This window comes from Frieseomelitta varia, unplaced genomic scaffold, assembly GCF_011392965.1.
Source record: "Frieseomelitta varia isolate USP_RPSP 00005682 unplaced genomic scaffold, Fvar_1.2 scaffold_366, whole genome shotgun sequence".
Taxonomy (NCBI): domain Eukaryota; kingdom Metazoa; phylum Arthropoda; class Insecta; order Hymenoptera; family Apidae; genus Frieseomelitta; species Frieseomelitta varia.
Window position 1 is genome coordinate 130,318 of NW_025110108.1, and position 10,961 is coordinate 141,278.

The 10,961-nt window shown below is 38.1% G+C and overlaps 1 protein-coding gene across 4 annotated transcripts in view; it reads left to right on the forward strand.

Annotated features, from left to right (window-relative positions):
• Nucleotides 1-8,444, forward strand: part of LOC122530944 (histone-lysine N-methyltransferase 2D-like) — a 95,730-nt gene extending 87,286 nt beyond the window's left edge. The window contains exons 10-11 of one of the 4 annotated variants that reach the window (XR_006307148.1): nt 1,149-1,332; nt 1,363-1,496. Coding sequence is in view for 3 of the 4 variants with exons in the window: in XM_043658379.1 (XP_043514314.1) it covers nt 1,149-1,500 (352 nt within the window). In the remaining variant the exon portion in view is untranslated. Of the gene's footprint in view, nt 1-1,148 lie in introns of all 4 variants that reach the window. The other 3 variants (XM_043658380.1, XM_043658379.1, XM_043658382.1) reach the window with 3 other exon arrangements.
• Nucleotides 8,445-10,961: the final 2,517 nt, after the last annotated feature.

The window sequence follows — 10,961 nt, forward strand, 5'->3', positions numbered from 1 at the left end:
CGCTATTTATACGTGCATCATGGAAAAATTTTATACCTACGTGTTCCTTTTTTTTCTTTAATATAATTTTTTCTACGTGTTTTATTCTCTAATTGTTTTTTTTTTTTTTTTTTTTTAATTACGTTTCTGTCACTTACATTCCTTTCTCTGTTAAACCAGCATTTCGATCTTGTACATTTGAATTGCAATCGTTCCAGTACGGTTACACGCAGCACATCAAGGTGAATAATTCCGGCAATAAATATTTAGAATGCTTGCATTACCATAGAATCGATAATTAATGTTGCAGCGCATCATACGCATGATCTGTCATTAATTAGCTCAATGTTCATACGTCGTTGTCGTCACGATTACATATAATATACGTATACATCTATCAAGACGCATCGTTCAAGATACGTTCGACAAAAATTACAAACATCCAGAATCATTGAAATTGTACATTTAATTTACTTAAACAAATACGAACCAAAAAATCCCTTTTCAATACAATAGTGTCTCTTAATTAGCATCGCTGGGCTATTAGGAATCGTTGATTGGATCTTTTATTACAAATTTAAATCAAGAGGGATTTAAAATACAAAATAAAATCAAACTAAATCCTAAATGTTTATTTAACATAAATTATTATAAATCAATATCGACAGTACTGTTTGACAGTTATTAGACTGCGAATATTTATGCAATCCCATACTTTCAGAAATTTAATTTTAAAAGAAATCTATAACTGGTAAGAGGTATTATTTGATACTTTATCATAGTGCTTTTGACATTTTGTATATTTGTATTTTTTACAACATTAAATAACATCAATCTAGTTAATAACCCTTAAATGGACCATTGACTCCATAAACAATTGTATTACGTATTGCTATCGTTATTCGACGATTTATCCAATTCTCCATAGTCTCGTTTACAATTCTGCAATTGAACGTGTCAATTCCAATACTATTTAGCGTAAAATTGACGATCCACTTTTAAGTTTCGATATGAGCCTCGATAGTTCCAGTTACATTCACTCGCATAGTCTGTATGCCACGTGCCGATCCAAAGCATCGTGTTCGCCTAACACATATCTACACGATCGAAGCCCAGCTTCCAACCAGGGAATCGCCCGAACTAACAGAAACGCTCGATCTGTCTTGCAGAGTTTTCAACAAAGTGAAAAGCAGAAGCGCGCACATGAAATCCCACAGGCCGGTACCCTCGCCCGATTCAACGGGACAGGAATCTAAGAGGCCCGTTCAACAGCAATCGAAGGTGCAGCAGTCTCAACAATCCAACCAGCAGCAGCAACAACCACCACCACAACAACAACAATCGCAGCAGCAGCAGCAGCAGCAGCAACAACAACAACAACAACAACAACAACAGTCGAACAGCGTTTCATCGCAGGTCCAAGACTTCAATCAGCAGCAATTGCCTCCGAGCAACAACGACACCGGCGCTCAGAATGCAGCGCATTTATGGCACAACCCGACGCGGCTCAGGCCACCATAGGACGATGCCCAGCCGATTCAACTAAAGTTACCTTGACGAAGGCTGTAAACGGTACGGTAGGAAAGTATTTTACGGTCGCGCGACTAACAATGCGTTAAATAGGCAGGCACTACTTAAGCAAACGAACAAACAAACTAAAACTAGAGAGAGAGAGAGAGAGAGAGAAAAAGAAAAGAAAGGAAAAGAAAAAAGAAACGATCGGTGGAAGGATCGTCGACGAAACTCGGTCAGTGTGCTCTAGTGTCATTTAAAGGGGGAGGACGATGCGGTGTCGTGTCCCGTGAACTCCTGCCACGTTAGAGGCGATCCAAACGTTAACCGACGTTCTAGGCGAGTTAACGAACGAGAAGAACGGACACTTCCATAGATACGATAGATAAATATAGTTCCAAGGAGAATGAGACGGAGGTGAACAAACAATATAAAGAAGAAGGAAGAAACGAGAAATACCTCTTTGTACGCGCTGAGGACCTGGGCGAAGGCGAAACGAAAGCAAAGCGTGTTCTCTCCGCCAGGCCAGCCATAACCGTAAGTTTTACCTATGCGATCACACAATTGGTGCGGAACGCGTGCATCGGAAGGTGATAACGATCCTCGAGATACCTCTGTCGTGTTTGTTGCTGACAGATTCGAGAGAAATAGATAAATAAATGAATAAGGAAATAGAGCGGGGATGGTAAACGGGAATGAGAATTCTAGTTTTTCTTTTTTTTTTTTTTTTGAGAAAATGAAACCTAGAGGCCGAGTAACGAGGACAGAGGTGTCTGGGCGGACGTTGCACTTCGCAGCCGTGGTCGAGGCTCTGTTCAACGAGGAGACAGGGTAACGGAAGTCCTCCAATTCGTGTCAAACGTGGGACGGACGAAACAGTCGCGACAGTTCAGCGACGGCAGCGGTCAACAGAGATCGGTTGGATTGTCGATGGGATAATAATCGAACGTGCAAGCTTTCGCGTCTGTTTTATTTATCATTTTCGCGTGCTCGATTGACGAGAAAGAGAGAGAGAAAGAGAGAGAGAGAGACGCGTACAAAAACGTCATCGACGAATCAAATGGCCTATAGGAAAGCTCTTACACGAGCGACACACTTGAATGGTGTTTCCAAATATATTTCCTTTATCTTGTTTCCTGTTTTTCTTTGTTGTTTTTTTCTTTTCTCATTCTTGAAACTAGCAAACTAGCAGAGGTGAAAACCTTCAAACTGGACGAATTTAGGAATTTAGCGCGTTGAACGATCGTTCGATCGGTTTTCGATGTACCTACTATGGCTACTATGCACGTGAAATGTTCCCAAGATTGTGCCACAAGACATTAACTGTTACCTGTTGCCTCTTTGTCGATTTCTTCAAATCGATTTTAATCGTCTTTCTTTGCTACTCTACTTTTCATTATTTTTTTGTTTTTTTCTTTTTTTTTCGTTTACAGACGAGATCGGCTTGCGAATCGAATCGTTTAATCTACCAAGTAGGAGAGTCTTCTCTTTCAAGTGTTTTTTTCTTTCTTTTTAACGAGATTAATTATGATTCGAGTAAATTATTGAAGAAAAAAAGAAAGAAAGAAAGATTCGAATTACAATCGGCAAAGCACGTAACCTAATGATAACGTGAAACTTAGTGTCAAAAATCTCGATGATCTCTCCGTTTCTACAAACGCACAAAGCGGCGACGATGTTGCAGAACGGTTCGCGAGCGGATCCCCGTCGTTCTAAAATTAACAATACGACTTGTTGCACGTTCGCTCTTGTTCTACTTAGTTTTAAAGTTATATTTAGCGTATTCAAACTGTCGATAAGTAAAGCGATCACTTGTCAAGAAAAAAAGCGTTCGTAGATTTGTTGATCCTTCCCAAGAATTTTTGTTACCTCTGTTACTTAATATATATATAATATATATATATATATTAACTATATTTGTCAAAATAAATTTTAATATATATTATATATATATACATATTATACATATGTATAAACAGATCGATGTAATTTGAAGATGATTCGTAGCCGTAGGCGAGATATATAGTTCTCTATAGAAGAAAAAAATAAGAGAAAGAGAGAGAGAGAGAGAGACATGTTGTTCAAGTTTCACTTCGGCCGACGATCGATCGTTGCGATCGCGATCGAACTGTAACATAAATTATACATACAGCCGTGAGTACATTATACATACATACGCGCCGATACGCAAACACGTGGTAGAGAGCGTTTATTTAAGTGAACAAACGAAAAAGAGAGAGAGAGAGAGAGAGAAAGAGATGGATTATTATTATTCAACTAACAATGATCAGGTTAGATCACCACTCTATACGTGTACATAATCCGTGTACATTGTCTGTACATAATTCTAAACGTCAGTGTCTGTATGTACAATTCGAATGGATTTTAACGCAAAAGAAAAAAAAATACGTAGGCTAGGTTTTAGGTTGTTTTAGGAGGGATCTATATTATAAATAAAGTATATATACTTGGCTTGATTTTCTACCTTACTAGGGACTACGAGGCGAGACTCTTGAGCCAATTGACGAGGTGAGTCGATCGGACGAAGATCGTCGCGAAATTTCTGTCCATCGTTCTTCAAAGCAGTTTGACGATGTTCCTGTATGTAAGGTGCCTTAAACAATTACGTTAACTGTATAATATAAATTGTTACCGATATATTGGTGTTGACGATACGTTGTTTCTCTAATTATTTCTATATTGTTTCTATTTCGATAGTTTGTTCGACAGCTAGTACAAATGTAGTTTAATTGTAGAGTAATTATGTTGGCGATTATTTAGAGATTTAGTTGATATTTACGTTGTCGTTGTCGTTCACTTGCGATGAAAGTGATACAACTCGAATAGAGGAGGAGCAGAATTGATCGATTTATCCCGTTTTACGAACGAACAACGCAATTCAAACTCATACAATTCATTTTTGTCATCTCGTCAGCGTAATTCATAATAAGACGCGTTTATAAAATGCAGCATAAAGTATCGTATAAATTGAAGAGACGGTTGCAGTAAAGAGACAGCTTCACTTTTGTATAATTTTCAAATCAAACCAACTGCTGTCTTAAATTGTGCTGTAAATTGAAAAATTGCAATAACTTATTTAACACCTTTGTGGATATATCCTTTTAATGAAATGTGTAACAAAAAAAAGTGTGAAAAATGGAACTGTCGCCTTCTTTCGGCAAACACTTTGATTTCTTTTCGTTAGTGAAATTATAAAGATAATGGACGAGCAAGATTTTCACAAATTAGTTTTAAAAAAATATCTCTGTATCTGCAGCGTTCTCGTAGCGATAACTCGGAAACTACATTTCTCTTTTTCTTTTTTTTTTTTTTTTTTTAATTGTATCATTCTCGTTGCAAGTGAATACGGTGTGTGAAATTCAGCCTGAACGGTAGAAATTCAACGCCGCTTGTTTTTTAGTTACGTCGTATCACGCTGTTTGTGCTTGTTTCCCATGTATGTACAGGAACATCGTATCCGACGAAATTTCACGAGCGAAAATATCATACGAGAAACAAGAGGCAAGGATACACGGTGACGTTCACCCGAGCGTGTTTCACGACAGATTGCCTCGATAGATTGTCGTCTCAAGTTTGTCCGCCGATTGTAGCTGCTCTAACTCTACCTTAAAGATATTGTTATTGTTAACACTCTTCTTCTTATTAACTTTTACCATTAAAAGGAATTAAGCGAAAGAAAAAAAAAAATCACGATATACATTTTAACTTTTTAAACTTTTCACGTGTAAAAAGGGGGAGAGAAAGAAGTAAGCGAGAGAAAAAAAGAAATGGGAGACGCGAGTGACTGTGGATGCTTTCAAAAGAATCTGTCAGATTACAAAAAAGAAAAAAAGAAAAGAAAAGAAAAAGGAAACGAGAGGGGAGAAAGAAATGGCTTTAAATTTTCCAGCGTTGTTTCCTTTTCTTTTCTTTTTTTTTTTTTTCTCTTTCTTTCATAAGTCTGAAAAATAGCGAAGAATGTCGTAATGTTGCGAGAAAGAGAGAGAAAGAAAGAAAGTGTGAGAGAGAAAAGAAACACACATAGTTCTGATTGGCGTCCGGCGTTCGAGGAGATTCGTCGAGTTTTAAGCTTACGAGAGAATCGCCTGTCTTTTATGCGTGTGTGTCTTGTGTTTCTTCCACCTGTTTCCCCTTTCCAACCCTTTTCAACTCCCTGATTCACCGATGAAAAAGAAAAAAAAAAAAGAAGAAAATCAAATAACGTGGAAAGAAAATGTGTAAAACGCGCTGTTCAAAACAGCAAACGTTCCGGCCACGCACCATTCGTTCATTTACAGACAAGAATTGCGTATCGATAGAAAAAGAGGAGAAGATAAAAAAGAAGGCGTATGGCCAAGGGCACCGTTCTGTTTAAAAAAAAGCAAAAAGGAAAAACGAAACTCGTTCTCTTGAAGAGAGAAAATCGCACACAAACAAGTAATCGATCCTTGTTTCCTAGGTCCACCCAATATCGTTTCACGAGCACGCAACGAACGACAGTCTTGAGTTTCTCGAGAGAAATATTTTTATCGCAGCGTTGTGGATCACGTTCAATTAAATCAATCAAATAAATTAGTAAACGGCGGATAAGATCGACAACAGTGTATTTATCGTTCGAACGTTCGACGCGTGCGTTTATTTTTATTGAATCAACAGATACTTACGGCCCATGGGTATACTTCTTTTACGAGATCATAGAAGAACACAGATTTTGTAAACTCTGAGTGAACGGCCTCCAGCAAAGAGAAGAGAAAACGAGAGAGAGAGAGAGAGAGAGAGAAAAAGAGAGAGAAATCTAATAAGAAGCGTAATCCTAGAAATCTATAATTAACTAATACTAACTAAGATCCTAGACGATTCGAGTCTTATAAAAAATAAGTTCATTTAAGGTGTAAAACTATTATATGAGATTCCGACCACTGGCTCGGTGTGTAAGTCGTGAACGCAAAACAAAAATTAGCAGACATATCATTTAAGACAATACACTTGTTACAGAAACTACGTTTCTACTAATGTAATTCTTATTGTACGTAATCTAACTCTTAATCAGACTTTAGAGAGATTCGAGGTGAAGCACGTTTGAGACGTAGTTAGTAATTTAAAAAAAGAAGGAAAGAGAGAAAGAGAGAGACAGAAGTGAAGAAGAGGGAAACGAGGAGAGTGTGAAATGAGAAAGTGTGTTCGAACAATTACGTAGCGTTGAGATCAGATTCAAAGAACACAATTGTTGATTATTGAAGCACAACCGAATACGATATTTCGATGATTTCGTAGTTGAATAATTCTTGTCGTAGGAAGGAAAAGAGTAACCGCGTACTTAAAGTTTAGTTAGCCTTTGGAAACTAATCTTTCTCGAGTGAAATTATGTGCACTTAAGTGAGGTACTTATTCTTCGTTGGCGGCACACTCTGCATTTGTTTAGCGTAAACATGCGCGAGAGGCGATTCTGGAGGCTGATTACTCAGAACTTCGAGAGAGAAAAAAGGTACGATTTAAAAGAAAAAAAAAAAAAAAAAAAAAAAAACGAAGCAATGAAACAGTAACGAAGACATGCATGAATTGTACAAACGAGTCCCTCCACGTCACAGAAAAAAAAAGAATGATATATATATACATATATATATATATATCTATACGGAGAATATATATATAACAAAAAAAAATGATAAATATGTGATGTATTTAAATGATATGTGGTATATGGTATTAAATATTTGTACATAGGCGGACCCGTGCCATGAACTAGTGAGTTGTACCGATATTGTACTGCCATTAGTCGAGTTAGCAGATAACATCGAGTGAATTGCAGATAGGTTAACGACGAAACGGATTACCGTTCGTCGAATTGAAATTTTTGTTCCCCCCTTCACCCTCCCCCCTCCGTTCCGGCGAGAGCGGACTCGAAATTCGATAGAGATTAACTTTAATTCCGTTTGACCGTACCGGGCCGAGTGAAATTGATTTCTAACGAGAATTTCGCTTAATATCGTGCCGTGAAAAATTTAGTTCAATTCTGATGGAACGTGAAACGGTTTACTTTAGCACGGAGAACGTTATCGATTGCGTTGCATCTAAGTCGTTCGCAAAAAAAAAAAAAAAAGAAAAAGAAAAGAAAGAAACAGAAAAAAATAGTTCGAATTATTTTACGATACGATGATCAATTTTGATGCTTCGAGGCATCGAGAAGCACGAGATTATTTAACGATACGTTCATATATTTAAATAATTAATTTAATTGAGTTCGAATCGTTGAGCGAGTCAAAGGCAACGTAGTGTCTTCGATTCCGTCGTCACCGTCGTTCATTTCTACGAACTTCGTCGTTCTTCTGATTAGTCGATTATTTTGATTCAGTTAACTTGTTAACACACGCCGTAACTCGTACATTTTTGCGAAAAGTACATTTGAACATACGGTCTCACATAAATCGGATCGAAAGCATGACGTTTGCGAAATATATATATATTGGTACAACTCGGCGAAGAAAGTGTAGCGTGGTTATACACCTGAGGAATGTGCTCAAAATACTGTATTAAAGAGAAAAAAAAAAAAAGTCTACTAAATGATCATCAACGTTTATGCAAAGAAAAAAAAAAACCTACTCTTAAACAAGTGAAAAGTTATTTATTGGATTATATTGATAATCGTAATCTATTGTCCTCTTACCTAATTACCTACTTTAATATCTATCTCTATACGCCAGCATGGTTCTTTATACTCTTCTATTTGATGTTAATAACTATTCTCTATTATAACTTTTACTACGACGGACAAACCAAAAAGCAAAACAAAACAAAAAAAAATGAAAAAAAAAAAACAAAATGTATTGTTAATAGTGTTTTTAAATGTATTCGAAGCATGGTCAGCTGTAGGTGAGCCACGGATACGTAATGTCGCGTTTCACATGATGAGGACTGGTCGATTCGATTCGAAATACACACGAACAAAAACCAAAGAAAAAAAAAAAAAAAAAAAAGAAGGGAGTGAGAGATGAGAGAAGAGAGAAACAAAAAAGAAAGAGAAGACAAAAAACAGGAAGGAAGGAAGGGAAATTCGTAAAACGCGAGATATACCACTAGGAATTGTTGTTCCGGTTCGCACAAAACCAATCGTCGTCTCTCTGTCTTTTTCGCCTGACAAAGCCCCTTGCGGGATTAGGTTCGTTGGAATTTCAAGCCTTTTCGTTCGTCCGACACGAACAATCTTTCGATTCTTGTCCGAGGATTCCTTGTTCTAGGCAACCCTTGTCATTAAAACCTGTCTTTGTCTCGCTGCCGTGAAAAGAATCATGTAACAGCGAGGCAGTATACGATACGGGAGTATTCATGTGACACGGACATTTTCTATCGCACGGTTATTATCGCAATAATTATCACGATAGAGCGAAACGAGGAAACGTGTGCTCGATAGCAATATCGGCGCGGGCCGGCCGGCGTCCGCGCTGTCGTTGTTTTTTCCACTTCTCTGCTCAACTAGTTCTTACCTGTAAGAATATCGTAGCTATCGTAACGGTTAAAAGTATCCTCGTCACGGTTAGTACTTTTTTTAAACGAAACGACGAGAAGAGAAAAGAAGAAGAAGAAGAAAAAAGAAACGAACGAAAGAAATGGAAAAAGAAAGAGAGAAAAAAAAAAGGAAAAGCAACACCGTTCTCTCTCCGACTCTTGTATTGTGTCTTTTTGCTCAAAACTCGCGGGGAAGGGAAGTAAAGAGTATAAATATCGAGGAAGATCGCCGACGAACCTCTCTGAGTAACTGTATGAAACAGTAAAGAACGAAGAAAAATATTTGCAATGATAGTCGCTCAAAAAATTGGTGCCATAAGCAATATGGACAATATATTATTTATTGTGTTAGACGTACGCGCTAACTACAGCTGGCCGAGTGAGAGGTTCCATTTTAAGGAACCCGCGGATGAAACGTCACGTTGCCGTCTCTCACGGGCGAAGACTTTACTTTCGACCTAACTGACAGTTGAGAAACTGCTTCCACTAATTCAGTGCAGATCACTTCCATTTGAAAGGGAAATCTTTCTCCGATCGAGCTTCCACGCTGCTTGACGTTCTCCACGCTACGCAATCAGCCCGTGAGGAACGGCGACGTGACATTTCGTACACAAGCTTACCACACACACACACACACACACACATACACAGAGTTCAGTCAATTTGAAGCAATGTGGCACTGAGTCGTTAACGAAAACGATCGAACATCGATCCGAAGGCCTATCCGAAACTGACTTTCCTCCCCTTTCTGAGAGGGAGGAGAGCGAAAAAAAAAAAACCCCGTTGGAGGCTCGAAAACCCCTCGACGCACGCGACTCGGCCACATTGGTCTTCGGCCAAGGAACATATGGCACAAATATCAGATAACTGATGAATCCTCCGAATCTCGACACGCGTCACCGTGACTCTCGTCGATCCTTTCAATTACCATTCTTCGTATTCGTCCAGTTACGCACGGCCTCGCGAAAATTTTCGCATCGATCACTGTGTTAGCGTATGTACCTCTCTTTAGTCTGTCGGCAGCCACGATGTGTAACCGCTTGCTTTTCGTCGTTTTTCACGAAGTTTTAACGAAGTTCTTCAAGACCGAGGCGCTGCCACGTCGCCTTGCGCGAACCTGAGCACGTGAACGAGTTTAGAAAGATGCCGAGGAATGAAGAAACGAGGATCGACGAGAGTTTGTCGGACACGCGTGTGCGTTCGCGATTCGTCAAATCGTCAGCCGATTGAAGAATCAAAGAGCTCAAGGACCGGCGAAAGCAGCGACGCGAATTGAAGACAGGCGAAAAAGGATTCATCGATGGAACGGGAGAAGCTATGATAAGTAATGCGAACGACGATGTATGTTTAAGGCTTAGCCGGTATGACGAGCTTCTGTGCATCAGTATTACGTTCGAAAAGCGATACTAATATACATTGGTCTAGTGATTATACATTATATTGCGTACATATGATTTTATTTAATATACACATAATATATATATACATATATATATATATATGTATATATATATATATACATATAGATATTGAATATAAAAGCGCGATATTATTATTATTATTATTATTATTGCTATTATTAACTATTAATTATTATTAATTATTATATATAGATATGTGCGGATATATATACTTATATGTATATATGTATATATAAATATTTATACATGTATAAATATATATATTTACATATATTATGCGGGCGCTGAACACGTGCAGGGAGAGTAGGAAGCGACGCGCGCGCTTCTCGATAGGTCGCGGTTTAAATCTCGATGTTGTTCGTTCGAATGGAACAAAAAAATAACGAAAAAAAAAAAGAAAGAACAAAATAAATAAATAAGTGGAAGGAGAAAAGGGAAGCAACAGCTCACGCTCTGGAATAGTGAGCGATGGGACTTCGGTACGCGATGAAAACGAAACACTGGGGGGGGACGAGAAGATTTTTCGTTTTTTTTTTTTTTTTTTTT